Genomic DNA, 16,715 nt, shown 5'->3' with positions numbered 1-16,715 from the left:
GGACAAACTAACTGTGCATCTGAAGAGGAACCAAGGGCAAGTGACCTACCTATATGTAGTTCCTTCATGGTGCTATATACCAAGTAGTTGCTGTCTCTGCAACTAGTTTGTTGGCGCTCTCTGGAAGTACATACAGGTAAAGCAGTGGTGTACATGAACAAGACTGTTACCACTGGGCTGGTGTGACAGGTGCATTTGTTAGGCACACAGAGAGCGCACTCTTTCTGTGGTTAAGAATAGATTAGGTCAGGTAAGAGGTGGGTCTGTAGCAGCTGTCTGAGGGTGATAGAGGCACCAATAAGAAAGCATCACCCAATAGAGTGGGCCAATTTTTAATTGGGGAGGGCGGTGATGGGTAATATAGGTGGGTGATTCTGGTATTGGAGGGAAGAGTGTTCTACTTTTGTGGGCAAATATCCCTCGCCATACAAGTAACACAGAGGCATTTAAAATTAAACAAGTCTTTGCTATGAAGCTAATGTAGACAGAGCATGGGAAACATGTTGCACCCTGTGATTGGTGACATTTGGTGGAAGTTATTTTAAGTCATTTGGAAAGGACTGGCGATTCCAAGCACTAATAATAACTAGGGATCTTGTATGACAATCTGGAGCTCGATAGGGGAGTACAGCTTTGTGTTTGCTGAGAAGTTTAAAGGTACCTGGTGATCTTTAAAAGAACAGTTTTTGGTAGAGGGTTTAATGACTGGTCAAATAATTAAGAACTATTTTGAAGTGATTATGGTCTGAAATTCGTTTAGGGATCACAGAAAGGAAAATAAAAGTTTTTTTTTTTTTTTTTTTTTTTTTACAAGACCACGAAACACGTCTGAATAGAATTAAAAAACTGAAATGATATTGGATAGTTTGGCTGCAATACCTCTTAATTCATCTGTGAAGGCTGATTACTGGATCTGAAAACTCATCTTGGGAGAAATTCTATAACTGTACATCCCCGAGAAACACATCTTGAAACTTGAAATCTTCAAGATCTAAATACATAAAAAGCACACAGTGAACTGGGAATGTCTTGGTACTCAAGTTAACACCTCAGCAGAGCTTCATGATCTGAAGGTGATGGATTTGACATTATATAAGTGGATTGGCCACACTTCGAAAGTAGATAGATTGGTGCTTTTGTGAAAACAGGTTTTCCTGCAGCTGACCTTTAAGGTAAATGATTTTAACTTTGCCGCTGCATGTAATCACTACAATTTTAAAAGTGTTAATTTTCCCAAGCATTCATATTTCCAATTATCATTGATTTAAATTAGTGACTGCGTTTTATTAAATAATAATGTACACTTTTGTAAGAGTAAAATCTGTTTCTAACTTGTGTTAAATAAACTATGCATTAAGAAACATTCACATTATGCATTATTTAGATTACATTCTGCCATCTCACTATGTATAGAGTATAAGCTTCGACTGGAGCATCTAGCATCAATATAATCTAGACTAAATACAATAATTTCTAGAGACAAAACTGTGCAAACTGGGCACCGAAGCTTTAGGTATTTGGAATGATCAGAACTAAATCAAACAAAAGAAATGTACAGCAAATCATTATCACAATGATCAATGCATTGTATTTTAACAAAAGAGGAGAAGGTCTTTTGTATCAGTAAATAGCTTAATTTTAAAAGACGGAAGGACATGAAAATGTGGTTGAAAAAATACTACATTCTAGCATAAGTATGTTTTAGGCCAGCAGCTAATTGTAAACAAAAACTGATTTTCAAGTCCTTCCTGCTACCCCGGCTCTTTGGAGTGTGACTTCAAATATGTGCAACACAGGCTTATAACAAAATGAATTTTACAAATGTACAATCAAACGTAATCTCTAATTTTGCCCTTGCAGTGTGAAAAAAACACTGACTGAAAGAAATCTCAAAGCAAAGTGTGCTACAAGATACACTAATGTCTTGACATTAAACACTTCCTGATTCATCATGGAAATAATCTCAGCACTGATACTCCAAACTGATACCCCAAACTCTGTAAAATAAAAAAATAAAAACGAAAACACCATAAATGTCACTCTTTGTGACATGACTTAATATGTCGTCTTAATTATGTCTTTGTGCAATTTTAAGCTCTTTGAGCCATATGAGTGTATTAGGTGGGTATCCATGGCGCACTGTTCAACATCAAATGCGAATGAAATAAGACTTCTAATCAGCGAGAAGACTAACCAGAAACCTATTCATCCACATAAACTTCTCTAAACATGACCTGTTATATTTACTGCATCTATTTCAGAGTTAAAACAGAATTACTCTACTCTACGATTAGCTTTCTAAATTGTCAAGAAAATCATATTCAACGTTTTCCTCTAGTTCCTTCAAGGCTCTTGTAACATCCTCAACGGGGTACTCCACATTCACAGAGGTCGAATCCTGTGGGCCTTTTGCTTGTGTTTTGAAAGCAGTACTCAAAATTCTGAAGAAAGGCAGTAACTGTGTGATACTGGATATGGAACGGAGATTGAGAAGTGGAAATACAAATTTCTTAGACGTCATTTCATTTGTGTAATTGTTAACCTAAAAACAAACACAAAACCATGAATAGCAATACTGAAATTCAGTGTACATCGATCCATTTATTAAGCACTTCTCTAAGAAAATTAGACACAGGAATTAATGTATTCTTAAATATCAGGCACTTTAATACTATTGTCCATTTACAATGAGGAGTAAAGGACACACCTTTAATCAGAATCAAGCTCTTGGAATTGGCTAAATACTTAATTACTGGCTGCATAACGTATAACAGTAAGTAATAGAGTATTTAGCCTATTCCATATGTGCATGCGTTATAAGTACTATGGTTGAAACTGAGTTAGGAAAGGCATAAGCCAACAGTTTTAAGGTAATCAATAGATTACTAGGTGAACAATCCAAGCCTGTAGTTACTAGGCACACAATAAACTATTTAGTAATTTGCCGAGGGCCAAGGGACTACATATCGTATTACCTTCTTGCATGGTGTTCCCTAAAATGCATGCTTGAACTGAATGAATTTCAAAATGTCAGTCAGTGCCAGGGTAGGGAAACTAAGGTGAGAAAGGAATCGATCCCAGTAGAGTCAAGTTTTAATTGGCTGGAATTGATGAGTGGACTGTGTTCAGTGGCAAGGCCAAGTCAATCAATTTAGTGCGCTTATTTGCATGCACCTGGAACACCTTGAAGATAGTCAACACATAGATCAATAAACCAATTGCACAGGGTTGGGTGTGATTATAGGGTCCTACTGCAATTCCCAGGATTCTGAGTGTGCGTTGTGCATGCAAGAAACAGGAAGTAGAATTATATTTTTGAACTTTAGTCTAGATTTAATTTACGAAGTTAGAGTTGAAAATGGCATGGTCACTATTGCTATTCTCAACTGGAGTATGTCAGTGTGCTGTGTGCAAAGATAATAGGGAAATAAGTATTTGTGTTACTTGTAAGATGGGGAGTGAAGGGCAGAACACAAGACAAGATCAGAAGCTGATATGTCTTCTATGAGGTTTGCAGGTAACAGCATGGTAAATGTATTTAAATGATTTTATGGCTCTGCTTATATGCATCAAATACATTCATGCTAAGTTATGGAAAAGCTAAATACAGGAATATAAATTGAAAGTTTACCTCATATTTAGGTTTGAGAAGTTCCATAATTCTGACAACATGAGGTTTGCATTCTTGGTGGCTTTCCACTAGATCCATTGGAACCTTAAGAGGCTCTGTGTCCACTTCTGGAACGAATGCCCATCTGTACCTAAAACATAAAATCAGAAATGTCATCAATAATGCTTAGTGTCTAAACAAATATTACTTGTATAATACAAGATACCTACTCCTTTGTAAATTCAAATGCCTCAGATTCCCATGGGCATCAAATAGGGAAGAAACATGTGCAGCGGTGTTTGGATCTGAACTGGCCCTCCTAATTATTAATTTGTTGTTGTGCTTGTTCACAATATGTAGGGTGGATCCAGGCTGTTCTTGAATAAAAACAGGAGGGGAAACAGCACTGTGAAAGGCAAGGCACCTACTTTACAACTATTACCTGTATAATTATTTGGGTAACAATGGCATGTTGTACAGGATTAAAATAGGGTGCTGTATGTTATTTTTTTTTTGCAGAACATGAGGGGGTGGGAGGGAGACAGTTCTAAAAAAACATTATTTTATGTTTCAGCTTCATACCTTCCCCAATCCACTTGATCTTTCAACTTCACTTCAACTTACCTCCATATGTAACCACAGAGTTAACTTTCTAATACAATTCCAATCCTTTCTTTGGTCATAGCTAAAAGTCTTCTCTCAGCCCCCACCTCCTCAGGATATGTTCCTATTTCATTCTCACACTCTCAAAGCAGTCACACGGGGCCATTGTGTGGCACTGCCTATTAGTCCTATTAATTAGTTCTGATTTGCTCAATAAAACTATCCGCAGACTACATGTAAATTAACAACATTGTGTATGTAGTTTGATTAGGAAAACAATATACAAGTTCAACAAGCAACATGATACCTTATACAGCCATTCATTTGGCGGTAAAGACAAAAACAAAACCAGGCATGCATTCTTCCACATCCACTATGCTCATCATATACAATATTTGCTTACTTAAGAACTGTGGGAAGATGCCATTTTTGTCATATATTTGATTCAAACCTTATACATAAGATGGAGACTCTACAGGCTCTGGTCTTTGCGACCTAAATTCCGAAAGATCCAGTGCTTCTAGGAAGCCACAAAAGTAAAATGTCATGCCCACTCAAAGAGCATTAGCAATGGGCCATGAGGTACTTGTGATTTTTTGGTGAAGAATGTCTTGGCTGATCAAATTGGTTCACTGTTCGAAAACATTTACACACAACTAATCCACTCTCTAAACACAGCTTTCTTGAAAACCATACCTGCAAAGTATCCACAGATAAAAATTCTGCCTGGTTCACTGAGTCCTTCAAGTCACAGCAAAAAACATACTTGAGTAAAATCAAGCCAAAACAAATTCTACCATTGCATAATATTACAACATAATTTTCACTGCAAATGGACACTATACCTCTAAAATCAGCAAAGCATATAACAGCATCCCTGAATTATTGATAATGTCAGTGATGAACAGCACCTACGTGAGCTATACAATCAACAATTCTTAAAGTCAGTGACATTCAGCGAGTCCTCAACATCCCCTTAAGCAGCATCATAGCCCACAAAGTAACAACCAGTCTCACCATTCTCAGTGTGACCCAACACGCCAAAACCACACAAACCAAGCTAAAAAATATGTTAACTTCATATCATCATCCATTCTTAGAAAGCTCCTTTAAGGCATCGCCTGCCCCTCTCATACTTGACACTGGCATTCCTCCTTTTTAAAGAAAAGTAACCTTTCACCCCCAAAATACTGAGCAACAGGCGCACTGCCACATCCCTTGTTATATAAAACATCCTTCAGGAGACAACTTGATCAGTATAGGGAAAGGTGCGGAAGACATTGTGACGAGAAGGGTTAATTAGCTTGAGCAGTGTAGATGAGCGTGATGCCTGCTTAAATCACCGAACAACGTGGAAAATATCATGATATTATTTTCAAGCTTGTTTGTATAGAAGACTCCGTCTCAACCTTGAGAATGAGAGTACAGGGAGAAGATGGAATGAAAACAAAGGCTGGGGAAGGGCAGAGCAGCCAAGTGCTGATAACATAGCTAGGAAATGCCAGAAAGAGATAGAATCCAAGCTTCAAGTTATTTAAGCACTGAAGTGCGGGTGAGAGATGTGAAGCTCGCAGATGGGATTGTGAAAGCTGCCATGGCCCAGCGCTGCCTCCCTGTTTTGCTGTTCAGAAACCGTGATGCTTGAGGGGGAGAGAGGTCCAAGCAGGCAGTAGAGGGCTTCCCAGCATTTCGTGGACTAAGTTAAGTTCCACACAGGGATGAAAGGTCTTTGTTTCTCTGCTCTATTATTATGATTGATTATTATGCTTGCACTGTGTTTATAATCTGAAGAATTCAGCTTGTTTATATTTTGCTTTCTAAACATCGTAGTGTGAGCCTGCTACAGTAATTGAAACATGCATTTTGGTGTGCAGAAAATCAAAGCTTATCTGAAGTATTCAACTCGTTTATATTTTACTTCCTGAACATCGTAGTGTAACACATTTTGGTATACAGTTATTCCAAGCTTATATCTGTCAATGAACTCTGCTCATATGTATATATAGATGCTCTTTGTAGTATACTTATATATAAATAGATGCTTTTCATTGCTATTCTTATTCCACTATTGTTAATGTGCTAAATGCCTACATTTACCTGAAATTCTAGTAAAGCTAAATTGTATTCATAATTGGCGTGTGGTCCTTCATTGATCGTCCTCATTGACTTATACCGAACAGGTGTCAACCAGTCACCTGGATAAGACACCACTGTAGCCATGTTAGTCCAAGTACAAACTTATCCTTACAAAGCAGTTGATCATCTCTCAGAAGCAGCTGTAGAGTATGACTCCTTATTCACCTAGTTTGTTCCCTTCCCAGACAATCGCTTTCATCAAACATGACTATGTATATCACCTGAGACACTTTCAAGGTGACATACAGAGTCTTTCAAGGATCATCCCTGCTAGCTATAATTTTCAAGATCCACATCACCCCCTTCTACAATTTCTTTGGCATGAACAACATGCTTTACTACAGCTATGTACAACACTCTGCCTATGAATTAATGATAAATGACCAATGTCAACCTCTAGATATATTTTGTCCGAATGTGTATAAAAAACATGACCAAGTTTCATGTTATTACCTTCACCTTCACAAAATGCAGTTTACAAAGAGTAATCTTGGGGTTTCACTAACAAGGAAACCCCCTGATGATCACCTAGAGTCACATTATTTACTTCAAAGGGGCCTATGCACAATCGTTCAGTTTTTAGTAAAGTGCAGGTATGTACCAAAAGCAAATCAATGCACCGGTCTGAGCTCAGTCAGACAGCAGGTGTCACTGCTGATGACTGTATATTTTAATAAGTCATACTAAACTCTGGCTAAGTGGTGGGTCAAAGTATGTGACATTATAACAGTGAAAATAACAGAAACAGACATAGAAGGAGTGGGAGGAAAGTGAAATCAAGGGATGGGTAGACATGAGAAATCATGGCAACAAGAACCATGAGACAGGAGACGAGCAGTGAAGCAATGCTACTAATAGTAAGGGTGGGGCTTACCAACCATAATGGCAAGTCCTACGAATCATAACCAGTGGTGTAAATACAAGTGATGAGTGTGGAGGTTTCCAGTAGCCTTTAGAGTACAAGTACTAAAACATTGAGTATGTATTTCGGATTCCTAGTGTGGGTACAGTGCTTAATTTGTGCTTGTTTTTTCCGGTGCTGAGCACCAGCACTTATTTGTGAGGGCCGGGCTTATTCTTATGCCTCAAGCATTTGCTGCAAGCAAAAGACACAAATGGGAAAGACGGAAGAAGGAAAAACTAAAAAGCGTCAAAGGGAGAAAGTAGAAAGTTGCAGGATGAGCTGAAAGGGCAGGGGTGACCGTAAATGGATTGAAGAGGCCCGAGATGGCTTCAGTATTAGGATGCCTCAGTATTCAGCGCTGGTAGATTTAATTACAGCAGCCTCGTGTTTAAGAGAAGGGCTTTGAGCACCGGAACCTCTTTATTTACAAATTAAGCACTGTGTGGGTAAAATAAATTACAAGGATAAGAAGCCTTAATCCTGTTTCAATCTTTTTGCTGTATTCAATAGCACTATTGTGTAGGGTGTTCTACACCGAAACTTTGTACTATCATCCCATTTTGAAACTGTATGAAAACGAAGCCCAACATATTACTATTTCTCATGAGTATTTTAACAAATATTTCCATGAATATAAATGCTATTTCTACCAGCCACTTACTTTCATTGCTAAGTGGCACAAACAGCTGAATTGCAAAATAATGCAAACATCTTACATTTGAAATAAAGGCATCTTTTCCGGAGGGAATGAAAGTGCTGTGTCCAAAAACTTGCAGGCTGCCAGGTACAGGTCGAGGCCACTCTGCTGTATGTCACAAAGGAGAGAGCCACTGCTTTCAGCAGCAGCTGTGTTTTTTTGCTTGTTGGTTTTACTGTTATTCCTATAAAATAAGTGATGCAGAAAACAATATTAATCATATGTTGAACTTACTCAAACTTGCTGCATAGGACAGTTGCAACTAAACCTGCATACCAAGATGTATGCATGGTAGCAATATGACAAAATAAAGTTTGACAAAATGTGACCTCTAGACCAATATATGGATCCCCATCATTAGACAATCCAGGACCTGATGAATTAAAGGACCTTCTTCTTCACTATACATGAGCTGTGCAAACTCGAGGGGTTTGTGGAGTGAAAGCCCAAATCAAATTAGAAAGCTTTAAAATAACACACTGAGTCACAAATGCCTTTGACTGCCAGAATATTAACAATTCAATTCCATGCGATTTGCAAGGAAAATGGAACAGCAAAGAGATGTTGCCCTCCATTCCCTGCAACCTGTAAAGAAATGTGAGTATGCTTTGTGGTGACACATGGGGTTTCGAGCTTTGCAAAGTTTCCCACAGACAGGGCAGGAGGTAAACCATTGTCCAGAACGAGGTATTCATCAGGTACAGTTTTCACCTTGTGACTGGCAGGTGTGGGCATAAAAAAGAGCAACCAGCGTCCACACAGGGAGTGCCCGCTCCTCCCTTTGTCCCATTCGTAAACCGCTTTTTTTTTTTTTATCCTTGCCAATAAAGCCGCACTGCAATTGTGAATGCAGAGATGGAGATCTGCTGTGCCTTGCAGACCCCATCTCTCCATGTGAATGAGGTCACAAGAATTCACAGAAGGAATGTTTCTCATGAATACTAATAATGCATGATTAATTCAAATAACTGCATTCAACTATTTTTAAGCACTTTATCCTTTTCAAATAAAGGTATCCTGGAATCTAATAAACAATCATACTAGGCATTTCCACAATAGCACCCCAGATACTAACTACGGCTCCTGTTGATGCTCTTCTGCATCTTAGATGTTCAGTACACCATCATTGCCACACAAATCTTAATTTCAGCCTTCCAACATCTGTGCTTGCCTTCGGAGTTTATAGTTACGTTAATGGCCATTGCTTTCCATTGAAGTGCCCTTCAATGGAAAGCAATGGCCACTTGCGGCATACATGGTACATGGAATGATCCTTTAATCCTTCAAGGTCAACCCTCAACATTCCCTCCCTGTCACAGCAGCCTATGCTTATGCCAGGTTCTTTCCAGACAGTTCCCCCAATGTGTTGAGCACTTCAGCCCAGTTCTCCAAATCCTGCTCTAGCCCCTCATCTGCTCTCACTGCCCTGAGGCCCAGTTCATAAGCTGCGGACTACTCCAACATATCTTTTTCCCATATCCCTATTGTGGAAGCTCTCAGGAACTGCCAATGTACTGTAATAATCGCAGTGTGGTGACTTTATAGTGGGGCTTTGGTCTTTTGGGTCTGGGTGTTATTCTCAGTAGACAATGTTTGAGTGTGGTGTCTATGTTAACCCTTCAATGCGTCTTTCACTATTACCATCACCTCTCCACAATATCCTGTCAGTGTCCTGCTACTCCAGGTCATACGTAAAAATGTTGACTCTAACACGCCACACGTGAGGCAGGCAGTGGATTGCAATCAATTCTAAATGTTGTGCAAGACCGATACATCTGTGCCTGCCTTTCATCCTTTTTTCAGTTTCTCACAGGTGCCTGTGAGCATCCTGCCTGCTGATGCAGACTTGCCTGCATTTGCTGGATGGTTTTGTGCTTAGCCAACAGGATTATGACAAACGATTGATTCATGAAATGGTTTACTGCTTCTGTTCGCTGAGTGCTGCTCACAGCTGCACAACAGCCTTCAACACTTTATTTACTCGAACAACAGATCAAGTTTTGGTAGCCAGTTTTACTTTAGTCAGAAAGCCATAATTGTGTTCATGTGATCCTACAACCACAACCCCCCCCCCCGAAGGTTGATTTTAAATATTAATAGTTTAATCTGCCATGATCTTTTTTCAGTAGCCTCTTTGTTCTACGTCTAGTGGTTGTTCCTGTACAACGTGCTCTGACATTATCATTTTGGATTTGAAGTTTTCTCAGCTCCATCAGTGTAGGGGTCACAGGGACTGTTATTTCACCAACTGAGCCTTTATAATCAAACACACAGTGCAGCCAGACGGTCCAAAAAGCCCATCAATGCCATCTGGGCATAGGGCATAGCCACCTTGTATCTGAATATTAATAGACTTTATTAATTGAACGCAAGACGTTGCTAGTAGAACATGAAATATGGCCGTCACTGCTTCAAACACCAAGTACAATATTAACTTGACCATAGAGTGTAGAATAAAAACAATAGTTCTCTTTATCCAGACCTGCATCTTTATTAATCACATACGATAAGCAATCTGCGGTGTTACTTTGATTGATGATGTCAGTGCTGATTTTGAAATGTATTGTGACACCATTCATTGGATGGCCCCTTTAACAGTTTAAATTATTTATCACAATATATACTCTTACGGGCCTACTATCTAACACATGCTTAATGGTTAAAATGCTCTCAATATTTACTGTTTGCTGGACACAAAAGAATTATATATATATATATATCTATATGGAAAATGTCACTTACCCAGTGTACATCTGTTCGTGGCATGAGACGCTGCAGATTCACATGCTGTGCACATCCCGCCATCTAGTGTTGGGCTCGTAGTGTTACAAGTTGTTTTTCTTCTAAGAAGTCTTTTTCGAGTCACGAGATCGAGGGACTCCTCCCCTTTCGGCTCCATTGCGCATGGGAGTCGACTCCATCTTAGATTGTTTTCCCCGCAGAGGGTGAGGTAGGAGTTGTGTATATAGTAATAGTGCCCATGCAATGGAGTAAATATGTATGTACATAATGTGTTTAAAAGTAATATATTTAGAAATTTACAAATGTACAAGTCTAATTTTTTCACAACTTAAAACGGCTACAGGCTCCCGGGGAGGTGGGAGGGCGCATGTGAATCTGCAGCGTCTCATGCCACGAACAGATGTACACTGGGTAAGTGACATATTCCGTTCGATGGCATGTGTAGCTGCAGATACACATGCTGTGCATAGACTAGTAAGCAGTTATCTCCCCAAAAGCGGTGGTTTAGCCTGTAGGAGTTGAAGTTGTTTGAAATAAAGTCCGTAATACTGCTTGTCCTACTGTGGCTTGCTGTGTTGTTAACACATCCACGCAGTAATGTCTGGTAAATGTATGAGGCGTAGACCATGTGGCTGCCTTACATATTTCAGTCATTGGTATGTTTCCGAGAAAGGCCATGGTAGCACCTTTCTTTCTAGTTGAGTGTGCCTTTGGTGTAATAGGCAGTTCTCTTTTTGCTTTTATATAACAGGTTTGAATACATTTAACTATCCATCTGGCAATGCCTTGTTTGGATATTGGATTCCCTGTATGAGGTTTTTGGAATGCAACAAACAATTGTTTTGTTTTGCGAATTTGTTTCGTTCTATCTATGTAGTACATTAGTGCTCTTTTAATGTCTAATGTATGTAATGCTCTCTCAGCTACCGAATCTGGTTCTGGAAAGAATACTGGGAGTTCCACTGTTTGATTTAAGTGGAACGGTGATATGACTTTAGGTAAGAATTTAGGATTTGTTCGTAGAACTACTTTATGCTTATGTATCTGAATAAAGGGTTCTTGTATAGTAAATGCTTGTATTTCACTTACTCTTCTGAGAGATGTGATAGCTATCAGAAAAGCTACTTTCCATGTTAAGTACTGTATGTCACATGAGTGCATGGGTTCAAAAGTTGGACCCATAAGTCGTGTTAAGACAATGTTGAGATTCCACGAAGGAACTGGAGGTGTTCTTGGTGGGATAATTCTTTTCAGACCCTCCATAAATGCTTTCATGACTGGGACCCTGAATAATGAAGTTGAGTGCGTAATTTGCAGGTAAGCTGAAATTGCGGTGAGATGTTTTTTAATGGATGAAAAAGCTAATTTTGACTTTTGTAAGTGCAGTAGGTAGCTGACGATGTCTTCAGCAGATGCGTTTAATGGTTGAATTTGATTAATATGGCAGTAATAAACAAATATTTTCCACTTATTTGCATAGCAATGTCTTGTGGTTGGTTTCCTAGCTTGTTTTATGACCTCCATACATTCCTGTGTAAGGTCTAGGTGCCCGAATTCTAAGACTTCAGGAGCCAAATTGCTAGATTCAGCGATGCTGGATTTGGGTGTCTGATCTGTTGTTTGTGTGGAGTTAACAGATCTGGTCTGTTTGGTAGCTTGATATGGGGCGCAACTGAGAGGTCTAGTAGTGTTGTGTACCAAGGTTGTCTTGCCCAAGTTGGTGCTATTAGTATGAGTTTGAGTTTGTTTTGACTCAATTTGTTTACTAGATATGGAAGGAGTGGGAGAGGGGGAAAAGCGTAAGCAAATATCCCTGACCAACTCATCCATAACGCATTGCCCTGAGAGTGAGCCTGTGGGTACCTGGATGTGAAGTTTAGGCATTTTGCGTTTTCTTTTGTTGCAAATAGGTCTATTTGCGGTGTTCCCCACCTTTGGAAGTAAGTTTTTAGTATTTGGGGATGGATTTCCCATTCGTGGATCTGTTGGTGATCCCGAGAGAGATTGTCTGCTAACTGGTTTTGAATTCCAGGTATGAACTGTGCTATTAGGTGAATGTGGTTGTGAATCGCCCAATGCCATATTTTCTGTGCCAGGAGACACAACTGTGTTGAGTGTGTTCCTCCCTATTTGTTCAGATAATACATTGTTGTCATGTTGTCTGTTTTGACAAGAATGTGTTTGTGGGTTATTATAGGTTGAAATGCTTTCAGCGCTAGAAATACTGCTAGTAGTTCTAAGTGATTTATGTGAAACTGTCTCTGCTGAGTGTCCCATTGTCCTTGGATGCTGTGTTGGTTGAGGTGTGCTCCCCACCCTATCAAGGAGGCATCTGTTGTTATTACGTATTGAGGCACTGGGTCTTGAAAAGGCCGCCCTCTGTTTAAATTTATAGTGGTCCACCACTGAAGCGAGGTGTATGTTTGGTGGTCTATAAACACTAGATCTTGAAGTTGACCCTGTGCCTGTGACCATTGTGATGCTAGGCACTGTTGTAAGGGCTGCATGTGCAATCTTGCGTTTGGGACAATGGCTATGCATGAGGACATAATGCCTAGTAGTTTCATCACTAATTTTACCTGTATCTTTCGTTCTGGGTGCATGGCTTGTATTACGTTTTGAAATGCCTGCACCCTTTGTGGACTTGGAGTGGCAATCCCTTTTGTTGTGTTGATTGTTGCTCCTAAGTATTGTTGTATTTGACACGGTTGTAGGTGTGACTTGTTGTAGTTGAGTGAGAAACCTAGTTTGTGAAGGGTTTCTATGACATAATTTGTGTGTTGTGAACACCGTTGTTGCGTATTGGTTTTGATTAACCAATCGTCTAGGTACGGGAACACGTGTATTTGCTGCCTTCTGATATGAGCAGCCACTACTGCCAGGCATTTTGTAAAAACTCTTGGCGCTGTTGTTATACCGAATGGCAACACTTTGAACTGGTAATGTACTCCTTGGAATACAAACCTTAAGTACTTTCTGTGGGAAGGATGTATAGGTATATGGAAATATGCATCCTTTAGGTCTAGTGTTGTCATGCAGTCTTGTTGTTTGAGCAGTGGGATCACGTCTTGCAGTGTCACCATGTGAAAGTGATCTGATTTGATGTAGATGTTTAGTGTTCTGAGATCTAATATAGGTCTTAGAGTTTTGTATTTTTTGGGTATGAGAAGGTACAGGGAGTAAACTCCTGTTCCTCTTTGATGATTTGGTACTATCTCTATTGCATCTTTTTGCAACAAAGCTTGGACCTCCAGTTGTAAGAGTTCCATATGTTGTTTGGACATGTTGTGTGTTTTCGGTGGGACATTTGGAGGGAATTGTAGAAATTCTATGCAATAACCATGCTGGATAATGGCTAGGACCCACGTGTCTGTTGTTATTTCTTTCCAGTGTTTGTAGAACTTGGTTAGTCTCCCCCCCACTGGTTTTATGTGTTGGGGATTTGTGACGTTGAAGTCACTGTTTATTTTGTGGAGTTTTGGGACTCTGGAACTTCCCTCTACTCTTTGGGAATTGTCCCCCTCTATATTGCCCCCGAAAAGTTCCCCGCTGATATTGACTCTGATAAGTGGGCCTTGTTTGTGAGGTTGAGGGTTCTGTGCTCTGTCCCCGAAAGCCCCCTCGAAACTGTGACTTCCGAAAAGTGCCTCTGCTCTGTGGGGAGTAGAGTGCGCCCATGGCTTTAGCCGTATCTGTGTCTTTTTTGAGTTTTTCGATAGCAGTGTCCACCTCCGGCCCAAACAACTGCTGTCCGTTAAATGGCATATTCAGTATGGCTTGTTGTATTTCCGGCTTTAATCCTGATGTACGCAGCCATGCGTGTCTCCTTATGGTCACTGCTGTATTTACAGTCCTAGCAGCTGTGTCCGCTGCGTCCATTGCTGACCGTATCTGATTGTTCGAGATACTCTGTCCTTCCTCCACCACTTGTTGTGCTCTCTTTTGGAACTCTTTGTGCAGGTGTTCTATGAAATGTTGCATTTCGTCCCAATGACCCCTATCATATCTAGCCAGCAAGGCCTGTGAGTTGGCAATGCGCCATTGGTTGGCTGCTTGTGCCGCAACCCTTTTCCCCGCAGCGTCGAACTTGCGACTCTCCTTGTCTGGAGGTGGTGCATCTCCTGAGGTGTGTGAGTTCGCTCTCTTGCGAGCTGCCCCTACTACCACTGAGTCTGGTGTAAATTGCTGCGTGATGTACACAGGGTCTGTTGGTGGCGGTTTGTACTTCTTCTCCACCCTTGGAGTAATGGCCCTGCCCTTCACAGGCTCCTGAAACACTTGTTTGGAGTGTTTCAGCATTCCCGGTAGCATAGGGAGACTTTCGTACTGGCTATGTGTAGACGATAGTGTGTTAAATAAAAAGTCATCCTCAATGGGTTCTGCATGTAGGGTGACATTATGAAACGCCGCTGCCCTTGACACCACCTGTGTGTAGGCTGTACTGTCCTCAGGTGGTGACGGTCTCGCTGGATAACAGTCGGGACTGTTATCTGATACTGGCGCATCATAAAGATCCCATGCGTCGGGATCATCCTGACTCATTCCAGTATGAGTTGGGGACTGCATCATTGGTGGAGTGGCTACCGGTGATGGTTGTGGTGAGCGTTGTGGAGATGGTGGCGGGGTTACTTGTCTTGAAACCTTTGCCTGTGGCTGCTTGTCTTTCTCTTGGAAGGCAAGTTTTCTTTTCATTCGAATTGGGGGAAGAGTACTGATCTTCCCTGTGTCTTTTTGTATGTGGAGCCTTCTTTGAGTGTAATCTGGCTCTATTGTCTCCAGTTCCTGTCCGAATCGGTGTCCTTGCATTTGTGAGGACAGGCCCAGTTTCCTGTGTGTAGGAACTTGATTTCGGTTCCAAGGCCGGATGTTTCGGTATGGAAACTTTTTCGGCTGTCTTTTTCGGTTCCGACAACCCTTTTTTTATCTTCGGCGTACTGATCTCTCGGTGCCGAGATTGCTCTGACCCGGTGTCGAGTCTGCTCTGTGCCGGTATCTCGACCGGAGTCGGATGACATCGACACATGCATGCCTTTTTTCGGTGCCGATGGTCGGTCACCTACTTTCCGGTTTGAGCCATGGCCTGGTGGCGTCCCCTGGGCTTTAGTGCTTTTTCTGTGAGTTTTGTGTATCGACATCTTACTCACGGTTTTCGGCGTCTGTTCGTGATCGACCTCGTCCGAGTCCGAATCCTCGATGGAGAAGGTTTCTTCTTCCTCTTCCAAGTGTTTTTGTCCTGTCGGCGCTGACGCCATTTGTAGTCTTCTTGCTCTTCAGTCTCTTAACGTCTTTCTGGACCGAAACGCTCAACAGGCCTCACAGGTATCCTCTTTGTGGTCTGGAGACAGACACAAATTACAGACCAGATGCTGATCTGTATAAGGATACTTGTTGTGACATTCGGGGCAGAAGCGGAATGGGGTCCGTTCCATTAGCCTTGAAGACGCACGTGGTCGGGCCCGACCAGGCCCGGCCGGGGAATCGAAAACCCCGAAGGGCCACCGGAGTTCTTCAAGATTCAGTGTCGATCTGTTGTAACTAACCCGATACTGAACGCAAACAATACCGTCGAATTTTCTGAGATTTTAGCTAACTTTCCGAACCGAAACGCGGAGCGAAAAGGAACACGTCCGAACCCGATGGTGGAAAGAAAACAATCTAAGATGGAGTCGACGCCCATGTGCAATGGAGCCGAAAGGGGAGGAGTTCCTCGATCTTGTGACTCGAAAAAGACGTCTTCGAAGAAAAACAACTTGTAACACTCCGAGCCCAACACTAGATGGCGGGATGTGCACAGCATGTGTATCTGCAGCTACACATGCCATCAAACATATATATATGTATATATAAATAATTTTATACATATATATAAATATATATTACCTAATGGCGGTCGCCAGAAGTTAGTTATATATAGGACAAAATTTCCAAAGGAAACGTTTCTTGTTCGGCTAATGACGTTGGCGCCATTTGATGAATCTTCACGAAATATTCAAAACTAGTACACCACTCAGTTCAGCTGCTGG

At 41.0% G+C, this 16,715-nt stretch overlaps 1 protein-coding gene across 1 annotated transcript in view; it reads right to left on the bottom strand.

Annotated features, from left to right (window-relative positions):
* Positions 1 to 809: 809 nt before the first annotated feature.
* The window catches only part of DOP1B (DOP1 leucine zipper like protein B), a 604,399-nt gene continuing 588,493 nt past the window's right edge, over positions 810 to 16,715 (bottom strand). Inside the window, exons 35-37 of the mRNA XM_069202530.1 lie at positions 7,970 to 8,134; positions 3,632 to 3,761; positions 810 to 2,542 (exon numbers count right to left, since the gene is read on the bottom strand). Of these exons, the coding sequence (XP_069058631.1) occupies positions 2,291 to 2,542; positions 3,632 to 3,761; positions 7,970 to 8,134 (547 nt within the window). The 3' untranslated portion in view covers positions 810 to 2,290. The remainder of the gene's footprint in view (positions 2,543 to 3,631; positions 3,762 to 7,969; positions 8,135 to 16,715) is intronic.

The sequence above is a fragment of the Pleurodeles waltl genome, chromosome 8, assembly GCF_031143425.1.
Source record: "Pleurodeles waltl isolate 20211129_DDA chromosome 8, aPleWal1.hap1.20221129, whole genome shotgun sequence".
Lineage (NCBI taxonomy): Eukaryota > Metazoa > Chordata > Amphibia > Caudata > Salamandridae > Pleurodeles > Pleurodeles waltl.
The sequence above is the reverse complement of the archived record's forward strand: the minus strand, read 5'-3'. Positions and strand labels throughout refer to the sequence as shown.